Genomic DNA, 24,738 nt, shown 5'->3' on the forward strand with positions numbered 1-24,738 from the left:
GGTTCCCCTCTTCTCTGACTTTTAACAACATATCTCTTTGATTTAGAGGTATGTGTAAGCCTGGAGTCCTGCTGGACAGCTGCCAGGGGTCTTGACCCAAATAGGAGCTGCAGCAAGGGGCTTTCTAACTGGGGATAAATTTTTCCTTCTTCTGCTCATTTCTATCTATCTACCTACCCTATCAGATATATGTGTTGCACTCCAGATTACTTGGTGTACAAGATTGCCCTTCAAAGCCCTTATTTGCTCAAGAATCTTCCTCCTCAGCATCCTCATTCCCAGGCTTTTAGGTCTGTCTGCCGCTTGGCCCATCCTCCATACCTTGCCCCTGTGGCTATGGACAGCATATGTCTTTAAATGTTTTATTAGATACTCCCTGGGACCTCATACCATATTGAGGCAAGTGAAACAAAGGTCAGACTCTGGTCAAAAAGCACAACCCCAATTTTTTGAAAACAAGGTCCTGGCACCAGCAAGCAGCACCAAGAATGTGGGCCACTGTTTTCATGACCACTGGCATGCTGAGGAGTGGAGGATACTAGGTAAATAATCAAAAATGCTACTATGCTTTTTTACTGAAATTTAGCCACCTCTCTTCATTAAGCACTCCTCTGTTTGCTGCGTTTGATTAGAATCTAGAGTTCAGGTAATTTTATTCTGTTGATTTTTATTCAGTCAGTGGAGGGAAAATTCTTGGAGCTAGCTACTCCACGATCTCTGTGGTATCACTTCTACATTCTATTTTATTTGTCCAGTTATTGTACTTTAATCTGTATAATTTACATTTGCTTCTATTTTACAATTTCTATCTCTTTATTGATAATCTTTATTTGATGTGACATTATCATTATACCTTCCTTTACTTCTTTAATCATGGTTTCCTTTAATTTTTGAACATGTTTATAACAGCTGCTTTGACGTCTTTGTTAAGTTTGAGATCTGGTTGGCTCTCATAGGCAGTTCCTATTGTCAGGATTTTTCCCTCCAGGTGTATGGGTTTCCCATTTTTTTGCATGTCTTTTGCATGTAAGTTTTTGCGGAAAACTGACAGTTTAGATAATACAAAGTAGCAACTCTGGGTACTGGGCCCTCTCCCTGTTCTGGGGCTGGTTATTATTAGTTGCTTGTTTATTTGTTTAGTGACTTGCTGGATAATTTTAGTGAATTCTACCACCGCACCCCACCCTGCAGTATTATGCCTCTGTTTTTCCCCTCAGGGGGTGCAGACTTAGGCTTGCTTAAGGTCATCTTGGGATGACAGTGGTTTGACAGGGCTGTTTTGACTGCTTTTCCTTGATCATACCCAGATGTTAAACCCTACTGATTATTGCTGACTGATTGCTTTATTGTTTTCAACAATGTCCTGCAGCATAAATTGCTCCAAGGACTAATCAAATTTGGGGCTCCTTTGAAGGGATAGTATCAGAGGTCAGTGATTGAAATTTGTTCTGACCCCAGGAGAATCCCCACTGTTCCCCTGCTTTCCTCAGCCAACCTCCTGGCCTGAGAGTTGTCTATATCTCAAATGAATCTGTTGTTCCTCTCCCACTTGCCTTTTGCCACAATCTCCACTGTTCTTGAGAGTGCTGAGAATTCTCCATCCTCTGTTGAAAATGAAGTCACTTACTTTGGGAAGAGATTGGAGCTATTTATTTTATGGCCTGCTTCCCCCTTCAGGCAAAATCACTGAGGCAGGGCTCTGGACGTGGGTCGGGGACAATGGTGCCCTTCTCTCTGAGTGGCATCCCTACTTTAGGAACTAAGTGCTCAGTTTGGGGAGGAGTATTTGCCCCAGGTATTCTTGCCTTGCCTCTCCTGCCATGGAATAAGACAAAGTAAATAGTCACTCTGCCATGATACAGCCTTTTTCTTTTTCTTTTTTTCTTTTTTTTCATGTTGAACATCATAGCACACAGAGAGTAGACTCTGGAACCACGCTGAAGCCTGGAGTTGACTCCTGACTCTGGCACTCACTAACTTGAGTTGGGTAAGTATATTAGTTTTCCATGCCTGCTTAACAAATTTCAATGAACGGAGAGGCTTAAAACAATACACATTTGTTATCTCAGTTTCCGTGGCTCATAATTGGGTACAGCTTAGCTGGATCTTCTGCTCAGGTCTCACAAGGCTGCAATCAAGGCATGGGCTGGATTGCAGTCTCATCTGATGCTCAGTGTCTGCTCCCAGACTCATATAGCTGTCAGCAGCACTAAGGGCTGAGAGCTCCACTGTTTGCACAGGAACTAGAGGCTGCCTATAGCCCCTTGTCACATGGGTTTCCCAGAATGTCTTCTTACTTTGTCAAGCCAGCAAGCAAAGTCTCTCTAGCAAGTCTGCTAGCAAGATGGTATTTTATATAATGTAATAGGGTCATGAGACTGATAACCCATCACATTTGCCATATTCTATGGGTTAGAAACAAGTCACAGTCCTACCCACACTCAATGGGCCGGGGTTACACAAAGATGTGAAACACCAGGAGGCAGGGATCACAAGGATTACTTTAGACTCTGCTGCCACAGAAGTTACTTAATATCTCGGAACCTCAGCTTATTCGTCTAAAAAAAATTAGGATAGTAATAGTAACTACTCTTAATGTTGTCGATTGGATTAATGCACACAAAGCTCAGAATTGTACTAACTTGTACTGACTGTTCAGTAATAGATAGGCACTATTGTTATTGTTGTTATTGCTAGATGTCCCCACACTCCAGGAAACATTGACTCTGACTTTTCAGGATTTGTTATTGATTTGCTCATGCTTCTCAGTAAGTCTTAACTAGATCTTAACTAGATGGTCTGGGGGTACTCCTTGACTGCTCTCTCAGTCCCTTTCCTACCTCAGCCCACTGAATGTATGGTTGAAGAAATGGGGTGTTTATTGAATTACTCATATCTGTTCATGAATAGATGGGTCTTAGTGTGTTCAGGCCGCTATAATAAAACACCACAGACTGGGTGATGTATGAATACTAGAAATTTATTTTTCCCAGTTCTAAAGGCTGGAAGGCCAGGTGCCAGCATGGTGGGGTGAGTCCTTCTGGTTTATAGCTAATGCCTTCTCTCGTTTTCTCACTTGACAAAAGGCATGAGGAATCTCTTTGGAGCCTGTTTTATAAGGGCATTAATCTCATTCATGAGGGTCCCACCCTCATGATCTAAGTACCTCCCAATGTTCCCACCTCCTAATACTACTATGGGGAATAAAATTTCAACATGTGTGGATTTGGGGGAAACACAAACACTCAGGCCTTGGCAATAAGGAAGTGAGAGGGAGAGGAAGAGGAAACTTCTCTCCCTTTTTATTAGAAAGGACACAGAAGTGGTGTGCTTCTGCATTAAAGAGGACATCAAGTCAGCTGTAGTACTTCATCTTTTTTCTAAGATTCTCAGCTGTCTGATCCAAGGCTAGGTCATTGACAAAACTGAACATATGCTTATGTCATTAGCGAAACAGTTCTAAAATTTAATTTTTTTACAGAGTACATTTTTTATTCACTGATAAATTAAAGTCCATTTCTGGATGTTTCTTTCTCTGTATGCCTCATTTGTTTGAGTAGTAAGCAAAGCCCTGTAATGGGTGGCTTCTCTTAGTCCTCAGACTCAGATCCATCTTCATCTTGACTAGTCTGGAAGTAACGAAGTTCGTAAGTCTCCCTGTCAGATGCAACCACATGAAGCCAATCATGAAGACTGTTCTTTTTAAGGTATTTCTTGGTAAGATATTTCAAAAATGACAGTCTCAGAAGCAACTGTCATTTTATTCTTGCAACGTTCAATGTGAACAGCAGTCCTAAGATTTCTAGTTTTTCCATTGACTTTAACCTTCTCCCATAGAAACTATTCAAAATTTCAAGAATCAAAAATACATCTTCTACTGGATGAGTAAGGTCCAAACCAAACTTCCAGACTGACCTCTTAGGCTTCTTGACTTTCTGTGGCACCATCTTGAAGGCAGGCTGTGCTATTAGAGAGCTAAGATTTAATATTTTGTTAATAGACTTGAAATAGTCATCAAGGGAAAAATCTGAGCCTTGTTGATCTTCCTTACTCAAATGAACGCAGTTCAATACTGTTTTTGTTTGAATTGAATATGAAGGTAGAGGTAGGAAACCATAAATTTTTCAGTAATTCTGAGTAATAAAGACCCTGATCTGATTTGAATATAGCTGAGGAAGTAGAATTGAAAATGTCTCTGAGTTAGCACACAGCCTATGCTTTTGCTTTTATACTATTAGAGTAGCCCTATTGATTTTGTTTCTTAGATTAAACACAACAAATTGAAGGCAAAGGTAGGAGATTTCCTCTGACAATAGTCAGATGTGACAGCTGAGAGCTTGAAAGTGGTAGCAAAGGTATTAACAAAGGCAGAATTCAATAAGCACAGCAGTTTGGGATCATTTGTGGCAGGGGTTAAATTGCACTACCCACCTCTGTAGTATCATAGAATAGCACAACATCAAAGAAAGATTACATTTTATTGAGAATATTCAATTTCATCACAGAAAAATGTGCTATATATTATTATTTTAATAGTAGAAATTGTTTAGCCTTGGGATACCCCTGGTCATTCACAGAATGTGAATTCACAAGACTCAAAAGGAATAGAAGTTAGAAAGTTTAGTTAACAAGGCAGAGTCTCGAGTAGACAATTGCCCTGATCTTTACATTAGCTTTTTCTTATATAGGAGGGAAGTCTGTCAGGCAGCTCTGAGAGCTGACATCGCTTCCTAGGGTCTGGTCTGTTTTAAGATAATGTTATCCCCAGACTGTGGGCTTGGACTTAGCCACCATGGTATGGGGCTTTATCTGTTACCAGTAAAAACTGCAAGGGAGTTGCAAAACAGATTCCAGTGTCTGGGTGCCCTAGGATTAAAAAATTGTCCTTTCTAGGTTAGGATTCTGCTAAGTAAATGGATTAATGAGGTATGGGTAGCCTTGAGAAAGGGAAGAAAACAGAGTTCTTAAGTTAATCAGTGAGGGGAGAAATAAAGAGAAAACAACGGACTATCAGGATGGATCTAACCGCAAACTAACTAAGTCTGATTACAGGTGGCTAGATAGCGAGTTACATGATGCATCAAACTGCAAACTAGCTAAGTCTAATTACGTTATTGATTCCTGAATTTCACCATTACAAAAATAACATTTTAAAAATAATTTATAGGCCTTTGCTTTAGATTTTATGAAAAATAAACTTACATAGTATTTTATATATTAAAAATCCAGGTTACTGTGCATTAGAGTAATAGAGCCCAGATTGTAAGGGAGAAGGACCAAAGGATTTCTACAGAACAGAGGATAAGAAGACACACCTTAGATTTCATCTCTATCTGTGATGGAGGCCATCTGGAAAAAAGCCCTTCTTTTTAAATCCATGTCTTTTGCTCTGCTTCTTAAGATCCTGTCCCTCCCCACAACTAATATCAAACTCATCACCAGACCAGCAGTCCTGTTTGTGGCTGGCTTTTGCTCTCAGCAGCTCAGGGAAAACTCTTCTGAGGGTAAGGTGTTGCCTCTTCCAGAAGACAGTCATTCTCAGTGGGTCCTGAGCAACCATGCTCCATCCATCTGAAGACCCGACTTCTTTCCGGTCTCCTTCACTACTCACCCCTTTAAGTTATTCTCCAACTTAATAAGGCCTTATGATCAGAACTTCCTATTTCTTTTCTTTTTTTTTTTTTTTTTCTTATTAGTTTCAGGTGTACAAAACATTGTAATAGTTTGACATTAATACCCCTCACAAAGTGATAACCCTCTTCCCCCAATCTACTAGCCCTCTGACATCGTATATATGTTACAGTTCCACTGACACTATTCCTTAAGCTGTACTCCACATCCTGTGATTAGATGTGTATTAAATTATAGTTGACATTCATTGTTATTCACCTTCAGGTGTACACTGCAGTGGTCAGGCCCCTACACTGTCCATGAAGTGGTCCCCCTAATAAGACAAGTGCCCATTAGATACCTTATAAAATCTTTACAGCATTATTTATTATATTCCCCAAACTGTCTTTTGTATCCCTGTGGCTGTCTTGTCCTTACCGATTGTGCTTTCTAATCCCCTCACTTTCTCCCTCATCCCCACCCCCGCCCATCTAGCAACCCTCAGTTTTTCCTCTATATCTCTGAGACTGTTTCTGATTAGTTTGTTCATTTATTCTATTCTTCAGATTCCACATAAAAGTGAGATCATATGATATTTGTCTTTCTCCGTCTGACTTATTTCATTTAGCATAATGTTCTCTAGGTCCATCCGTATCATTGCAAATGGTAATATTTAATTCTTCCTTATCGCCGAGTAATACTCCATTGTATAAATGTACCACAGTTTCTTAATCCAGTCGTCTACCGATGGGCATTTTGGTTGTTTCCATATCCTGGCTATTGTGAATAGTGCTGCAATAAACATAGGGGTACATAAACTTTTTTGAATTAGTGTTTTGGATTTCTCTGGATAGATACCTAAGAGTGGAATTGCTGGGTAATAATCTCACTAATCATTAGAGAAAGGCAAATAAAAACCACAATGAGATACCACCTCACTCCTGTCAGAATGGCCATCATCAATAAATCAACAAACAAGAAGTGTTGGCGAGGATATGGAGAAAAGGGATCCCTCGTGCACTGATGGTGGGATTGCAGATTGGTGCAGACACTATGGATGGAAAGAAGTTGCTTTTTCTTTAAGCTTTATTTTCAGCTATTGAAAATGGATGAATTTATAAATTATGTGTCATTTATTCCCATTGGCAATGCCACTTTTCAATAGCTGGCATCTGTCCTGTGGCTGATGGTAGGATGAAATTTTCTAGTGATTGGATCTGCCTCTCAGATTCATCTGTGGAAGGAGGTAAAATGTTTCTCAGCAGTCTATGGCTTGGGTCCCAAAAATAGCACTGTTCCTGACATGTTATTTTGGTCTTAGTTTTCCCCACAGTCCAAAAGCATGGTGAATGAGCTAAATCTCTCTCTATTTCTCTCTCCCTCTCTCCTTTCTCCTCTCTCACATTATTCCACAAAATACATATTGGAATTTGGGGTCTCTTTTCCTTTACTTCTATATTTGGACAAATTCACAAAGATTGGTTATACCTTCTTCAGGTAGTCACAATTTTCCTCTGGTCTTTATTCCCACATAAGAATCAAATGGATTACATTTTTTTTCCTCCTTTGAAATTATGCTTCTAAAGCATGAGGAGTTTTAACCAGGAAAGGAGTTTAAAGCCAGTGGGATACTGAGTGAGCGAAGAAGACTAAATGAGAAGGTTTCTTTATTCTTGAAATCTCAAAGAGTTGTTTGACATTTATAATTTATACCCTGCTTGCCTCCAAAAAGATTTGGGATGGCATACAATGAGCCAGGCAGGTGAGAAGGAGGGAGCGCAGGGATTCTGTATGGAAGTGTGGGACAGGCAAATTCAGCTGCAGTAATTTATTGGCATCTTTGACTTACAAAGTTTCTGGCTTGAGTACTTATGCTAGTACATTAACTTCTAGAAAGCAGTTATAGTGATGTCCAGCCTGGAAAGGCCAGTAGAGATCTATAGGCTTGCTAGATATCTATAGAAGAACAAGTTATTGCTTTAGACTAAAGCTTTCAAATTTATATTGCTGTATGTGCTTTGTATTCTGTCTTTCTTTCAATACATTATTTTGTCTCTCTAGTTATAAAAGTTATACTACAGCATGACTGTTTACATAGAACTAAACTATTGCAAATACTAGTAAATGGGATAATCCTCATGCATACTAGGGAAAGAAAAGAGTAGTTGGGAACATTGGTATTTGTTGGTATGTCATGTTATTCTGTCACTTGACAATATTATCACTATGGCTCCTAAAATCAAGGACCAATAATTCTAGTGGTAGCTGTTGCAGGAGATCATCTTTTTGAATGCTTCCCTGAGCTCTGGGCTCCGGAAGGCATATATAAAGGGGTCAATGACTGCATTGCACATGATTAACATGCCATTCACTTGGAAGAGGGACATGTAGCAGGCACAGTAAGGGTTACTTGGGCAGAATGTCATTAAGAGGACATGAAGGACAAAGGGGGCCCAACAGATGATGAAGACCCCGAGCAGGATCGTCAATGTGATGGCCCCTTTCATGTTGGCTCTGGGAAGTGTCGATATCTTTCTGGCATGGGAACGTGCCAGCAAGAACATGTGCACATAGAGGCACAGGATGAAGACCAACATCAGAGGGAACAGCGATGTGAAGGTGATCACTGTGGGGATGTGATGGGAGAAGATCACCATGGTGATGCCACTGCATGTGCAGCATATCCAGATGACCATCAGGACCACAATGGCGCGGCGCATGGTCACAATGCTGTGGTACTGCAAAGCATGGAAGATTGTGATGTAGCGGTCAGCAGCGATCACAGACAGACTGAAAATGGAGCCAAGTAGGGAAAGGATGAATAGGGAGTCGATAATATCATCAGCTGTGGTTTCAAAATTGCCACGAGGCTTGAGATAACCCATGTTTCTGAACATGATCAGAATATTTTCCAAAATCTTATACAGGCTGCCCAACATATCAGAAATGGCCAAGCTGCAAATGAAAAAGTACATGGGTGCCTGGAGATTCTTATTTTTAATCACAGCCAGGAGGACAATCAGATTCTCCAAAACACCGACGATGGATATTATGAAAAATATCTCTTCTGGCAAAACCACATGAGGACAGTCTGAATTATTTCTTGCTGTGTTGTTGATGTTTTCATACAGATTGATTATGTGCTTCATTTTTCCTCCTTGTGGTGAAGTCAGAAATGTTACTCGGACTTGATAGTAAACTTGACTAATTCTTCAGAATCTTTTCTTCTTTGTAGTACTTATGGGAAATCTGAGGTAAAAACCACACTGTCACCTAAGAAAGAATATATATGAACATCAGTTGCAAAATAGACTACAAAATAAAAACAAGCCATGTTAGCTTTAAGAAAGCTCTATTGCCTCAATGAAATATAATATAATGGTATAATCATTTAAATCAAACAATTTACTGGACCCTCATCTTAACTGCTCGGTGACAAATATCTTTAGTACAATTTTGAGTCCAGAGATAAAAATAAAGATTATCTTTTGTCCTCTCTCCTTTTCCTCCCCCGTTCTTCTCATAAATCCAATTGTATGTGGGATAGATTAGAATGAGAAAAGAAGTAAAAGAAATTAAAGGCACGTGTAGAAACAAGAAAGCACACAGCTACCCTTTTTTGACTTGGAGGGGGTAGCTGGGTTTAGTGGATTAATGAGATTTTTGGGTCCCTTCTCTTTCACTGCTTTTCTTTCTGGGTCACTGCTTGACCCCATAGCATATAGGATAAACGCAAAGGTATTGCTGTACCATTCCCAAAGTTGGCTATGCAATACATGTTATTACTTCTGTTTCAAAGGTAGAACTCACAGTTCTGGTATTTATGGAGATTTCCAATGTTTTCAAGGTATCTCTAGATTGGAGTTGAATTATGGCAGCAAAAGGGCCTGGTTTCCCTTAAACAGAAGACTGACTAGATCATAGCTGAGTGACTTTGAGGAGTCTGTTTCTGGTGAGAGCATGTGGGATTTTTACTGATTCAGTTTACAGATGGCTGGACACAGGTAGTTTTATGAAATGTATCAAATTTGCCTTTGCCGTTATGGTGGTTTTAAAGACTTGACCACAAATTCTTTATACTCTACCCCTCAAGAAATGGAGCTTAATTCCCCTCCTTTCAAGCATCCAATTGCAGGAAGCCAGCTGCCATGTTGTAAGGCAGCCCTTGGGAGAGTGAATCTAGGAGTGTAGCTTTTGATCCAAAGTCCACAGGGTCCTCATTACTGTCTTAAACTAAGGTTTTTCCTGGAAAGGAATTATTAGGTTGATGCAAAAGTAATTGTGGTTTTTGCAATTGTTTTTAACTTTTTAAACTGCAATTACTTTTGCACCAACCTAATAATTTTCTTACAAAGACTGGGGTCAGAGGTTAAGTGTTAAAGTAGAAATTTGTGAGTTAGGTAGGTAGATGATTAAGAAAAGAGTGGAGTGGTAGGTGGTAGCTGCTGATAGGGTTCTACCTAGGCTGACCAATTTGTCCCTGTTTGCCTAGGACTGAGAGTTCTGCATCCTAGGCACCCCCTTAGTTCCAGGCAAACAAGGATAATTTGTTACTCTAGTTCTAACTGTTTAAGCCCTGGGAAGTCTGTATGCTAGCAGCATCCACTCATGTGTCCACACATACTGAAAAGTATGGAGCCTGTGATGGTTAATTTTATGTGTCAACTTGACTGGTCCCTGGGGTGCCCCATATTTGTTCAAACAGTCTGGATGTGCCGTGAGGGTGTTTATGGAGGAGATTAAATTTGAATCAGTTGGCTGAGTAAAGTAGATTGCCCTTCCCAATGTAGACGGCCTCATCCAATCTGTTGGACGCCTAAAAAGAACAAGAAGGCACCAATGAGTAAGGGGGAACACGTACTGTCTGACTGTTGACCTGGGCATTGGTTTTTTGCTGCCTCTGGACTTGAATAGAAACATCAGCTCTTCTTGGGTCTTGAGCCTGCTGGCTTCCTGACTAGAGCTACACCATTGGCTCTCCTGGGTCTCCAGCCTACAGACTGAAGACCCAGGAGACCCAGGAGAGTACTTCTCAGCCTCCATAATCATGTGAACCAATTCCTTATAACATATCTATATATATCTGTATCTATATCTATATCTACATCTATATCTATATCTATACCTATACCTATATCTGTATCTAATCTCCTATATCCCAACGTCTGTGCCCAGCATGAACCACCTATAGACTCTTATACCTGAGTCTATGAAATGTCCTCATATTTGGTATATACAGAGGATGCCAAAAAAAATGTATACACATTTTAAGAAAGGAAAAATATATTAAAATTGTAATATTCAATAAATACTGATAACAAAAGATGAATACAAGTCACATTTGACTTCTGCTACTACAAGAAGTACTCAAAGTGGTTACCATCAGTGTCCAGATACTTCTGATTACGGCAAACTACTGCTTGAGCAACGTTGACCAAAGTGTCCACTTGTGTACATTTCTTTGGCACCCCCGGTATTGTCAATCTTGGCTGCATTTGATAGGAGAATTGATAAAAAAAGAAAGTGCTGACAGAGATTCTGGCACTTCTTGGAAAGAGGTGGTTCTGAAACCCATCTTCAGTCAATGTGCATTACTGATCTGCTGCTGCCAATCCTGTAAATCGACAGGAAGGTCCTGAATTTGAAGAAAAATGTAGTGTAGTCTATGGGGCAACCTTCAACAGGCTATCAATCAGCCATTGTTAGTGTGGATTCATGAGTTGCCACCAATCTGGTGGGTGGGGACTACAGGGGCTGTGTAACCCCTTTCTTGGTTGAAGAGGGTGATGACACTAATAAGTATTTATGAATGCTTACTGTGTACTGGACACCATTCTAAATACTCCACATGCACTAACTCATTTAATTTTCACAACAAACCCATGAGGTAGATTACGTTATTTCCCCATTTGACAATTGGGGAAACCATCCAGAAAGGTTAGGTAACTGATGAGTACTACATCCTGGGCAGGTGTGGACTGGAGCCATCACTGAACTGCCACACTGCATCCCTTTCTCAAAGTAGCAAAGGTAACAATATATGCAAGTAACCAGATAAATCATCCCATACCCCAACCCAAATTGCAACAAAAAGTGACATCTATTATTTTCTTGACTCAGCTCTCTTCTCAGAGCCCAGTTGGGGTTATATCATAAGTTATATTATATTACTAGGCCCCTTTTTTTCAGGAATTGGTTGTAAAACACATTAAGTGACAATCAGAAGAAACAAAACACTTCATTAACACCTCACAATGACCCTCTGTTCACTGACTTCAATGATCCAAATATTTCAGGCAAAAGTGTTCTTTGGCTTAAGGAGCCGGGATAATGATCCCTACTTACTGTGTGTCTGGTCTCACTAATTCAAAGCCCTGCTTCTCTCCTGTCTGCTTTTTTGTGTCTTGATTTCTTTACTCCAAGCAACACAGTTCTAGAGTACTTTCACTTTTTTCTGGGCTTGCAGTGTGCTGGGCAATAAATGCCCATCCTTCAAATACATGCTGCTTCTCTCAATCCAATATTCTACTGAAACCTGCTTCTGGCCAAACTACATGCATGTGTCAGGATCCCAGCCTCAGATAATCTCCTCATCTCTTCCACTATGATCTCTTTTGGTACAGAACATTGCATTAGCACAACTAGCTAGCATTCATAAATTAACATCATATCTATATTTTAGGGTAAAGAAATTATTTTTTATTTGGGAGAACTAGGTTTATAAATTTGTTTTCTTTTAATTTGGCAGAGCCATAAACTACTATGGATGTTCAAATACTGATAAGAAACTACCCCAGTTTGATAGTCTTTCAAAATAAGAGGTAAAGTTAAATTACTCATCATTGTAGGAGAATCTAATGGGTGTTTAAAACATTTTAGCTGTTTCTTTTTTAAAAATGTGTTTGGTAAAGATTAAAACAACATTAACTAATTCATAGGATATTTAGTAGAAAATTAAAATGAGCCAATTTGTGCTCATTATCACCTGACAAATGTTATTAGTTCATTTTCCAGCCTCTATGGAGAAAAGTACCAAATGTGAGATTCTTTTCCAAGTTTATATTGAACTCTCAAATTCTTTGAGACAACAGTTTTCTTTGCAAACACTCTGTTTTTTACACTTGTATTTGAAAGTGCCTTTTAGACCATTGGAGATCTGGACATAAATGTGCACTAAATAGTGACTTCCTATATCACTCCTCCAGGGAGGGTTGTTAAATAACCATCAGTGCTCTTCAGAATGCTTTCTGTCAGCTGAAATAGTTGCTAAAATGATGGCCAAACAAAGCATTTTAACAAATGACACCAAGAATTATCCAATAATAAAGAGTGAATTTATACTTAAACTGGCAGGTGTTTTGTTTTTTTGCTTCCTGTGGATTCTGGCCTTATCCACCTGAGTCAGGCATTTGCTTCTCACTATGAGCGTAAGGTTATTGCTTGACCAGCTTTTGCGTACACCCCCTAATGGAGGTCACATTCAGCCCGAGTAATCAAGCTAGACTATGGCTAAATCTTGGTTTACAGAGTGATTTTTAAATTTCAGCCCTTCTGATATTGTTTTATCTCTGGGATTAATTTCTTGCCTAAAGACCAAGCCCCTCCATTTTGAGCTTCAGTAACCAAGAACTTAGAAGACACCAACTCTGTGGTGTTGCCAGAGATGGGAGAGTGAATGATGAAGAAAATGAGGGAAGTCTTTCATAACTGAAGCGTCTGTATCCAGAAACCACCTTTGCAGATTTATTTGTCCTGAAGGGGTATGTTTGGGTATAAAGCAGAGAACTGGGGCAATTATAATCACATAAAACTCCACAGAAAAACAAAACCAACTTTTGTTTTTTGGCTAGGTTGAGGGGATCATGAATCATCAGAGATAATGGCATCATGGGACAAATGAATGTGGCCCCAACAACTGTAAGGCAGCTCAACTTGGTAGGTACTCTTTGAAAGAGGAAAGGGAGCATGACAACTGTAAAATGAGATTTTTATATTCATTATTGTCTTTGAGCAGAAAATGTAGAAATACAATTTTTATGTTTTGAAGGGATCTAAGAGAAAGGACAAGGCTCTAGTATTTATTAAATTCTTTCTATGTGCCAACTGCTACTATGCCACATGCTGTGCATGCAACATCTCATTTTAATCCTCTTGTTAACAGTATGAGATTGTTGTATTCTCCCCAGTTTGCATCTGAGAAATTGAGGTGGAGGCCAAGATACTAATCTGAAGTTCTGTAGGCTTTAAATTGCGGAGTTGGGATTTAAATCAAGGTCTGTTTGATGACACAAATGAATATCTGTTATAAGAAATCAGTTAATCTAAGCACCTCTGTAAATATTATTCTGATAAGGAAATTTTATTGCCTTTAGTAGAAAATGAAAACTAAATCACTTTCTGTCTCTCAAAGATTATTAAAGAAATTCAGAGAAGAGAAAGGCCCTACAATCCCTACTTTTGGTTGAAAAAGGCCATTGGAGGCCTTGAGTAGAAAGGCTGCAGGCATCCTGGAGACAGAGGGCTGTATTTTGGGGGCTCCCCTGAATCTTTCTGAAAATGTTAGCAGCATGTTCTCTATGCTATTGGGGGTTTCTTGTAATGCTTTTCTGGAGAGCAGCTGGGAAGGAGTATACCATGGCTTATTTTCTTACTGAATGGGTGAGTGAGTTTTATTATAGGGTTATCAGGCTTTTCCAGGTGATAGATTATTGCAACCTATGCTTTATAGAGAGCTAGCATAGGAACTGAACTCTGGGTTCTGAGGTGGTCTATGTGAGCTGTTGGGTGTGGCTGGGACTGGCCTGGGTGGAGGTGTATGCATGGTGTGGAGTTCTGGGTTACTTCTGAATGAATTAAAAGCTTTTGATTCCAATGTGTGGTTTTTCCTCCACACCAAGCAATTCTCAGACACCAGCTAGCTGTCCTGCAATTCAACTCATTTCTGACAATCTACCTGGAGATAGCATCAGATCCCACAGGTTAAGGGCTTAAGTCCTACACCACTTCAGATTAGTCTGCAAGTCTAAATTGTCACCATGCTTCTGACTGACCAGCTATAGATTGAAGATTCCAAAACCCCCCTCACTGGGTTTGATTAATTTGATAGAGTGGCTCACAGAACTCAGGAAAACAATTTACTTACTAGATTACCAGTTTATTATAAAAGGATGTAACTCAGTAACTGTGATATGGAAGAGATGCAGAGGGCAAGGTATAGGGAAAGGGCACAAAGCTTCCGTGCTCTCTGAGTACACCACTCTACCCTTAATCTCCACATCTTCACCAACCCGGAAGCTTTTCAAACTTTATCTTTTTCGGTTTTTATTGAGGCTTCAGTACACAGGTATGGTTGATTGAATAATTAGCCCTTGGTGGTTGATTCAACCTCCAGCCCCTCTCCCTGCCCTGGAGGTCAGTGGGGTGGGACTAAAAGTTCCAACTGGATGGGCACATGATTGGGCCCCCTGGCAACAAGCCCCCCTCCTTAGGTTACCGAGGGGCTTTCCGAAAGTTACCTCATTAACATAACAAAAGACGCCTTAATTGCTCTCATCACTTACAAAATTCCAATGGTTTTAGGAGCTCCGTGCCAGAAAAGAGGAGGAAGACCAACTACAATTTTCTTATTATAAATCACAGTATCACAGAGCTGCTTTTAGCATCCCAGCTTCTGTGCTGGTTTGTTTTCATGAGGTGCATTCAACATTTTTATTTCATTCTTTGAATCAGTCATTTTGAGATCGAAAAGTCATAGGCAGTTAGGGACAGGACTGCAGTAGAGGACATCAAAGCCCAGACAAACAGTCTCAGAGTGAGATGGGAAAATCATGGGCAGTCTGGGACATGAAGAGGAGGGCATCAAGGCCAAAGAGAACAGCAGCTAACAAAAAAAAAAAAATGTAAAAAAGGAAGCTAGATGGGAGGGTCTACTGCGTCAGACTGCAGAGTCAGCCAAGATACCAGCCCAGGAGCTGGAAGGGGAAGTGGGTGGGGGAGCCCAACTGGCTCCTGGTAAACAACTTAAAGATCAGGGGTCCCAAGGACATACAGTCTCCAGCTTAGTTTAGTCTGTGGGGTATTCCGTCCGGATCCCCCCTCTCTTCAGAGAGCTGTACCCTTGCACTTTTTGCTTTTGCAGTAAAACTGTTTACTGCTTCAATTTACCTCTCTGGGTCCGCGTTCTCATTCTTCGAGTACGTGAGGCCACGAACCCTGGGCACCAGACATCAGAATCCTATATCAATATATATTTATATACAGTCATATGTATTTATATATGTATATGTGTAGATATGTTTGAGTAGTAAAAAGTCTCCCTCCCAACTATTTATTTCATATGCCCCATTACTATTCTTCTTCTGGAGTTTCTGTATGCATGTACAAGCAAATATGAGTGTGTATATCTTCTCCCCATTGTGACTTAGGGTCTCTGAGAAGCAGATAACAAGATGGGATTAGAAATACCTATGAAGGATGAAGGGGAGAGGCAGCAGAAGCAGGCAGGGGAGGCTTCAAATTGTGAGGCAGTTTTGACTCCTGGGGATGGAGAGTGGGAAGAAAGGAGGATGGAGTAGGAAGAACCTCAGACTGTGGCACAGCTCTAAGAAGATTTTGACCTGGCCAATGGGGAGTCCTGAAGCCAAAGTTGTCAGTTAGAGGAATCCTGGGTCCTCTAGAAATAGGTCAGCGCCAGTACTGCCACTGTGCTCAATCTTAGGCTGGAGGCAGTCTGGGAAAATATGACCTTAGCATGAACAAGGTGGAGGTGATATGGGAGAGCCCCCTCGCTATAGAAATTGTAAGCCCCTCCACTATAAGAATTTTAAGTCTCCTTTTCCCGAATTTCTTAGCTCCCTAGCCCTGGTCTTAATCACTTTGCAAATCAGTTTCTTAACCCTAAAGATTGCTCCTACCCTAAATCACAGATGTCTCTCACCCCTGCTTCAAATAACTACTTAAAAGCCTGTGACTTAAGCTTTTTAACTGTAATGATTGTAGCCCAACATTCTCCCAAGGCCATCACAGACCTAACTCTTGGATAAATAAACGCCATCTGAAATAAAGCTAAATGGACTTTAACACTCTTCCAGGCCATTCCAGACCTAACCCCTGGGTGAATAATTGCCACTTGAAATTAAGATAAATGGACTTGAGTCCTGTTTCTGGGGCCATCGCTTTTAATTGATTAACTAAAATCTGTCTCTCCTTGTCTAGGGGCCTTGGGATATGAATAATGTCCCAGCAAGACTTCCAGTGCACCCTGATCAGAGCAGATATGAGACTACTCTTTTTTATTTAAGATCAGATAGCATGAGAGTTCTCTGAATCCCCAATAGGTAGGAACAGATCACCTCTGTCTAGCAGGAAGCAAATACAGAAGAGAGACATCCCGTCCCTCAACTGCCCACAGAGATTTATGGGGATCACGTCTCTCAGGGGAAATAAGGCAGGCAGTTAGAAACAGGTAATTGGGTCTCTGCATTCCTGCATGTCTGTCGTACGGGGCAGCTGCAGGGCCTCTGCTCCCGCTCCCCACACAAGAACGCAGGATATGGTGAGGCCAAAACGGAACACCCACGGAGCCATAGGTAGGGGAGTCATACCACTATGGTCTCACTGGAGGCTGGGTTCACCAGACATGCAACCTGTTGTCCATTTTTCTGCCAACCGACCGACGACTCTCCTCCACTCTCCTCGACTCTGCTCCTCTACTCTCGGCTCTCCTCTTTCGCTCTCCTCGGCCCTCCTCTTCCGCTCTCTTCGGCTCTGCTCGGCTCTGCTCGGCTCCTCGGCAATCCTCGGCAATTTTTCGTAGCCGCAGCAGTTATACCAGCGGCCAATCGGCTAACCGGCCACAGCCGACGGCCAATCAGCCACAGCCGATGGCCATTCACCACCCGAGCCAGCACCTTTCCACGTGAGGCTGAGAGCCTGTAAACTACTCTCTGGGGCTCTGTCCCCACACTCCACCCCTACAGGTTCTCGCCTCACAATCTACGCGACAAGCGTCTTCGACGAGGGTCCCTGTGCCGTATTAGCCTACTGACACCTACGGATGAAAAGAAACAGTAGTCTTAGGAACCAACAACGGCAAATCCCTTCCATCTCGGAGGATACATGCTAGCTTTTTGTCCTGGGAAAGGAGGGTCGCTGCCACTGGCCTTTCCCGGTTTGTGGTACCAGATCTTTATGGCAGTACTTGGGGTCCCTTGCATAGTTTCAACATGTAACAGAACAGGGGACCCCATAATAGGCCATAGTGAGAGCACATAGTTTCCTCGCAAAATCATCCCAGTATCGGGACTTCTGTATACTACAGTCACTTGCGGTGGCCACTCAGCCACCACCCCTGGCGTCACTTGCAAATCATGAGTCAAACCGGCCCCCCATGGGGCTATCAGACCTAATCACCGACAGTGGGGGCTTTTGACCTGCCAGGGCCAAGTCCATTGCTGCCGTTCCCCTGCTTTCAAGCATGTGGGTGCTGGCAGCAAAATGTTCCCATTTCTGCCGTAGCCTGGCTTTAACAGAGTCTCCCTGGTGGTAACTTGTAATTGAATGGGAGTGGCCGTTCGATGTAGCAGAGCTTCTACTGGTGCAGGCCCTCCCTTCCGTGGTCTCTCATTCAGGACTCTCAGGACGTCCCATAGACAAGAGGCCCAGTCACGCATCGTGGGAGGTGTTTTGACACCCGGAGACCTTGCTTCAAAAGGCCATTATAGCGTTCAATCATGCCAGCTGCTTGTGGGTTATACGGGGTGTGAAACAACCATTGCACGTCCATCCTGGCAGCCCAGCGCTGCACTTCTTGCCCCGTAAAATGGGTACCCCTGTCACTTTCAATGACTTGGGGGCGCCCATAGAGGGTGCACAGCTGTGTAAGGGCGACCACTGTATGCCGCTGATCCACAGCCGGACAGGGCCAAGCAAACATCAACCCTGTAGCAGTGTCCACTGCTGTAAATGCATATATCGCATTGCGGGCCTTAGGCAGGGGTCCAATGTAATCCACTTGCCAGCGAGTGAGGGGCACTCTCCCTCGTGTAATCTGCTGTGTCTCCCAGGGGAGCCTCCGCCTTTGGGGGCTGTCCTGGGCACAGACGGCACAGTCATAGCAGGCATCTGCTATCTCCTGCCATTTCAAAGGCAGGCCCCAGCGTCTGCTCACCTGCCACATGGTTCGGCTTCCAGCGTGCTGCAATTTCCTATGCAGCCAGTGGGCCACATCAGTGGCAGGAGCCCGCTCTAACCATCGTACCCGTGCTAGGGTGTCTGCTTCATCATTACCTGGGGACACTAAGGGGGAGTGACCTGTGATATGCATTAAGGTCACCTCCTTTCTCTGCCCTAGGTCCCAGAGGTCCTGCCACATGGCTTGACCCCACAGTGGACGGTGTCCCACCAACCAGTTTTGGTGTTTCCATGTAGGGAGCCACAACGTTAGGCCCCGGAACACCGCCCAGCTGTCAGTGCAAATAACTAGGGGCCCAGGCTCGTGGCTGATTACCATCCACACAGCCCGTAATTCAGCCCACTGGCTACTCTGGCCCGTCCCAGTATCAAACCAAATGGTGTCTGTTTTGGGCTGCACACCAATAGCCGTCCAAACAGCTGCAGCCCCTCGGCTAGAACCATCGGTAAACCAGGCATCCTCAGGTACTGGGGACTGTCCTTCTTTGTAGGGCGAGGGCTCCAAGTCCTCCCCTCTAGGCAGAGTACTTGGCTCAGCCTGGGCTACAAGCTCCACAGGCCCCAGGACCTGTTGTAGCTCTGTGCTCAAAGGGCTTGAACTAAGGGTGCTACGTTGCTCCAAGTAGGCACCCCACTTGGCGAGGGTGGTGGTCTGTGCCACCCCCGTTTTGGGTCCCTGGGTCCATGTACGGACCTACCCCTGGACAGGATACGTTGTTCGAACCAACACGCGTGCTGTTCCTGTGATGGCTTCTGTGGCCACTAGGGCTGCATACACAGCAGCCAGCTGTTTCTCTATTAGAGAGTAGCGAACCTCCGCTCCTTTCCATAATTGGGACCAAAATCCCACTGGCAACCGGAGACGCTCCTGCCATTGCCAGAGGCCCCATCCGTACCCCTCTTGGGTTACGTGAACATCAAGTGAAATGGGCGGCCGGGGTCCACTACTTGCAGAGCCTGTGCCTGCTGCACTGCCCATTTCGTGGCAATGAAGTCTTGCTCTATAGCCTCAGTCCAATCCCATGAGGCCCCCTTTTTTATCATATTGTACAAGGGCCTTGCCATTTGTGCTAAATGGGGTACAAACGCCTGCCAATATCCTAGCAGACCTAAATACATCTGCAGTTGAGAGACCTTGGTCGGCCGGGGAAAAGCTTGTATCTTATCAATGATTGCCTCAGGTATAACCTTTGTCTTACCCGACCACACAACACCCAAAAACTTGACGGATAAGCCAGGGCCTTGGACCTTTTCCTCGTTCACCGCCCAGCCACTTGACTTCAGGTGGCGGAGAAGAGAGGGAGCTGCTTGCTCTAAATCAGAAAGAGAATCTGAAGTTAACAGAATGTCATCAACATAATGAAACAAGGCCACAGAGGATGGGTGATCCCACTGTGCCAAATCCTGGGCCACAAGCCCATGGCAGATAGTGGGGCTGTGCAAGTATCCTTGCAGAAGGACTTGAAAAGTCCACTGACGCCCATCCCACGTAAAAGCAAACTGCTCTTGACACTCGGGTGCAATGTCAATGGAGAAAAAAGCATTGGCCAAGTCCACTACATAGTGATATGTCCCCAGGCGGACAGACGATCCATTAAATCATGAATTGAAGGCACTGCAGCGTGTAAGGGTGGCGTCACCTTATTTAACTCCCTATAGTCCACAGTCATTCGCCAGGTCCCATCTGGCTTCTTGACAGGCCATACTGGGGAGTTAAAGGGACTGTGCATTGGCCTCACTATATGTGCCTTTTCCAATTCCAATATTGTACGACCAATCTCCTCCTGTCCTCCTGGCAGGCGGTACTGTCGCACTGTAACCACACGCCAGGGCTGTGGCAACACTTGAGGAGGGAGGTGAGCATGCCCACGTGTCACCGCTTTCACCACCCGGATCCGGAGACGGAACTCTCCTACCGATGTCTGTAAGCTGAGGCCATGTAGCACGTCCACCCCTAGAATATATTCCGGAACGGGGGAGACATAAACCTTGTAGGTACGAGGAGGAAGCCTTCCTATACCCAGTGGTAAGGAAACGGCTTTCACAGTCACAGTCTTTCTCCCGTAGCCATCAATACAGATTGCTTGTCCGGGGAACAGTTCTGGGTTCCCATAAACAAGACTGCAGTCTGCACCAGTGTCAATTAAAGCCAAAACCCTCTGTACATTTGAAGGGGACCAATGTATGGACAGTTCCACGTGGGGCCTCCCGTCCCTGCTCATCCCCTCTGACCGGGTACCGTGGCCCCACCACTAATCAAGCTGAAAGGGGTTGGCCTCAAGCGGCTGCATGAAGTCCTGGAGGGACACAGGTCACGCTTTCCCAGACTCCTCTTTTATGCTTCTCCGGAATTGTTGTTCCGGACGCAACTGTTTCCAAAGTTCCAGCAGGAGTGCATTGGGTTGTCAGTCTATTTTCTTCCTATCGACCCCTGCTGCCACGAGATCACGCCACATCTGTGCGCGTGTTACTCTCTAAGGCCCGCGACCTCGCCCCTTTACCTTTGGTTTGGGCTTCCAGGTCTCAACTGCGCAGACCTCCTGTCTTAACTTCCTTTGCCTCCGGCTTTCAACATCCCCTAGAGTGGCCATGGCAGTTGTAACTTCATGGATCCGTCGCCCTACATACGGTGTAAGAATAGCAACCAAGGATCCAAAAGCACTCGCAGGTGCAGTGTCCAAAACCAGATCTCTCATGCTGGCAGTAAAAAGCTCGTCATCTGGGCCCTGCATGTTTAGGTTAAAAATAGCATGTCTCATACCCATTTCACAGATTATTTGTGTAAGTTCTGTATATGACTGCCATTGACTCACAGTGTCTGGCAGCTCGCCAGCCTGTTCCCATACTGTGCGTACCGCAGCAGTGAGCCATGCCATTAGAGAATGGTTGCCCTGGTTGTTGGCCAATCTATGGCAGTTTTGTAACCTTTGTCGCAGGGACGGATGCACTGTCACGAAGGCTAGCTTTTCCATCTCGCCTGGGGAGCAGAGAATGCTGTCTGCTCCCTCATCCCATAAACGTAATAGCCAAGCCGAGACTGGCTCTCCAGGGCGCTGTCTGTACCGCCTCCCCAGCTCCTGCAACTCAGTGGGAGTGTAAGGGGTGTAGATTGTGAACTCAGTCACAGCTGGGTTGCCGGCAGCAATGCCCTCAGGGCCCAAAGGTTGCTCACGTTTTACCCTTTGCTTTAAGATTGGTCGGGCTTGGGGGTTGGGAGCTACATTGTCTCCACTTGCTTCCTCTGCCTCTGCCTCAGAGTCTCCACTGTGGGGCCCCTGTTCTAACAGGCGGACCCGGGCTTCCAGCGCTTCCAACCAGGACACCTGGTCAGGCACCTGGACCATTTCATTAAGTGCATTTTCCGTGTTGAGACTCAAGGCCGTGAGGAACATCCAGCCCACGCGGCCGGCTGTAGCCTTCTCCTCCTCCAGCAACCGCTCAGCCAGAGCCTGCAGGGCCCTCTCCACACTGGCCGGAGAGCTGTCCATGTCCTCTCACCCCTCCTTGGGGGTCCAACTCCTGAGAACAGTGGCCACCGAACACCATGCACTGTGTGGGGGCCACACATCCTCCTGCCCAGAGTCAGACTCCATTCCTATCTGGTTGGAATCTTGCTCACCGTGCCAGGTGTCTGAGTGGGTGGAGTCCTCCGCGGCAGATGTCCACAACTCTCGGAGCTTAAGTCCGCAGCAGATCACCAAAATGCAGGCAATGCCGTCCATGGCCAAGAGGGTGATATGCCAGCTGGAGGCTTGAGTCTCCCAGGCAGACCGTGCCTCCCGTTCCTGGTCTCGCTCCCCATGGGCGTTCCAAAGCTGGACTCTCACACACACAAACCGCTCCACCATGCTTCGGTAGGTGTTGGCCGGCACCATATTCTGCTTAGGAAGGTGAGCTTTTATACGTGTAAACTTCTCCAGTATATTCCGGAGAGTTTCAGCCAACACCATACCCTGCTCGCTGCGCCATTTGTCATGCGCGGAGGCCTTCTCGCCGCGCCATCTTTCAGGCGGGGCGGCCTGCGGGGTCTCTGCTCCCGCTCCCCACACAAGAACGCAGGATATGGTGAGGCCGAAAAGGAACACCCACGGAGCCGTAGGTAGGGGAGCCATACCACCACGGTCTCACTGGAGGCTGGGCCCACCGGACGCCGACCTGCCGACCGCTTTTCCGCCAACCGACCGACCGACAACTCTTCTCCACTCTCTCGACTCTGTTCCTCTCTCTCGGCTCTCCTCTTCCGCTCTCCTCGGCCCTCCTCTTCCGCTCTCTTCGGCTCTGCTAGGCTCTGCTCGGCTCCTCGGCAATCCTTGGCAATCCTTCGTAGCCGCAGCAGTTATACCAGTGGCCAATCGGCTAACCGGCCACAGCCGACAGGCAATCAGCCACAGCCGACGGCCATTCACCACCCGAGCCAGCACCCTTCCACGTGAGGCCAAGAGCCTGTAAACTACTCTCTGGGGCTCTGTCCCCACAATGTCCAACACAATCTATGGGGCGCATCGCCTAGAGACCTCTCAAATTCTTCCCTTATCTGCCCTAACCATTAATCACTGTGAGGACACTAAAAGACAACAACTACCTGTAATGCAGGGTCTCAGCTCCCACTCCCCGCACAAGAACGCAGGATATGATGAGGCCAAAAAGGAACAATAGAGCCATAGATGGGGGAGTCTCTATGGTGGCTGGTCGAGACACAAAAGCAAACATCCGCCAGTACCACAACGAGGGTCTTCCTACACCCCAGTCTCACTGGTGGGACACAGGAAGTAGGATCAACACGATCCACAACCCACAATCCGCTTGCGAACCTCACTTGCTAGCAGCAATCCGCTGTCCGCTTCTCTGCCAACTGCCTTGCCAGTGTAGCCACAACAGTTATATTAGTGGCTAATGGCTAACTGGTTACAGCTGATGGCCAGCTAGTAACAGCTGATGGCCATCTGATCACAGCTAACGGCCATCTACTACCCGAGCCAGCAGCTTTCCACATGTGGTCCAGAGCCTGGAAACTGCTCTCTGGGACTCCATCCCTACACTACCTAACTAGATTAGACCATTCACTCACACCTGCTTAGTAGAGGCTACAACGACCTCCATCTCACCTTAGCCTCATTATACCATCATTATAATATCATACATGCCCAGAAGTTCATTAATATCACTATAACAGACTGAATTCTGGGAAGGAACATACGCAATCTAAAAAGATGAGGTAAAAAGAGGACGTCATAGGAATGGTGGCAGTGAGATGGGCTTCATGAGTTTTCCTCCGGAACTTACCACAAATTGAACATCTATAACACATCAAAGGACTCTCTGCTCATCACACAGAACAGCTAAGTGACATGCATAAGGATTACTTGAAGGTGGGTGTCATGCAGGGTCTCAGCTCTCGCTCCCCACACAAGAATGCAGGATATGGTGAGGCCAAAAAGGAACACCAATGGAGCCATAGCTGGGGGGTTTATACCACTATATTCTCGTTGGCAGCTGGGTTGGAGATATAGGAAGCGAGATCCACATGATCCGCAAATCCACCATCCGCTTCTCTGCCAACCAACCCTAGCATAGCCACGACAGTTATATTAGTGTCTAATGGCTAACCAGTAACAGCTGATGGCCACCCAGACACAGCAGATGGCCATCTGATTACAGCTGATGGCCATCTAATAACTGAGCCAGCACCTTTCGACATGAGGCTGAGAGCCTGCAAACTGCTCTCTGGGACTCTGTCCCCACACTGGGCAAACCAGGCAAGCAGGGGAAGAGGGAAGGGAGTGGTGTGGAGACCCAGCCCACATCCGCGGCTGCAGGGACATGGAGCCTCAGGACACAGACTAGATACTGCAGCACCCTGGCTCTGGGCTCTCTCCCAGTGACCCATAGCTGATCTCACCTGCCTAGAGAGTAGCTATCCAGCATTTGAGGCAGTAA

At 44.7% G+C, this 24,738-nt stretch overlaps 1 protein-coding gene and 1 pseudogene across 2 annotated transcripts in view; both read right to left on the minus strand.

Moving 5' to 3' along the window:
* Nucleotides 1-3,332: 3,332 nt before the first annotated feature.
* LOC109438693 (ribosomal protein eL22-like 1) lies at nt 3,333-4,595 on the minus strand (annotated as a pseudogene).
* Nucleotides 4,596-6,054: 1,459 nt separating this feature from the next.
* MC2R (melanocortin 2 receptor) overlaps nt 6,055-24,738 on the minus strand; it is a 38,731-nt gene continuing 20,047 nt past the window's right edge. The window contains exon 3 of one of the 2 annotated variants that reach the window (XM_074340430.1): nt 6,055-8,883. In XM_074340430.1, the coding sequence (XP_074196531.1) occupies nt 7,866-8,759 (894 nt within the window). In that variant the 5' untranslated portion in view covers nt 8,760-8,883 and the 3' untranslated portion in view covers nt 6,055-7,865. Of the gene's footprint in view, nt 8,884-20,027; nt 20,115-24,738 lie in introns of those variants that run through there. The other variant, XR_012498807.1, reaches the window with a different exon arrangement.

Source organism: Rhinolophus sinicus, linkage group LG09, assembly GCF_036562045.2.
Source record: "Rhinolophus sinicus isolate RSC01 linkage group LG09, ASM3656204v1, whole genome shotgun sequence".
Classification (NCBI taxonomy): domain Eukaryota; kingdom Metazoa; phylum Chordata; class Mammalia; order Chiroptera; family Rhinolophidae; genus Rhinolophus; species Rhinolophus sinicus.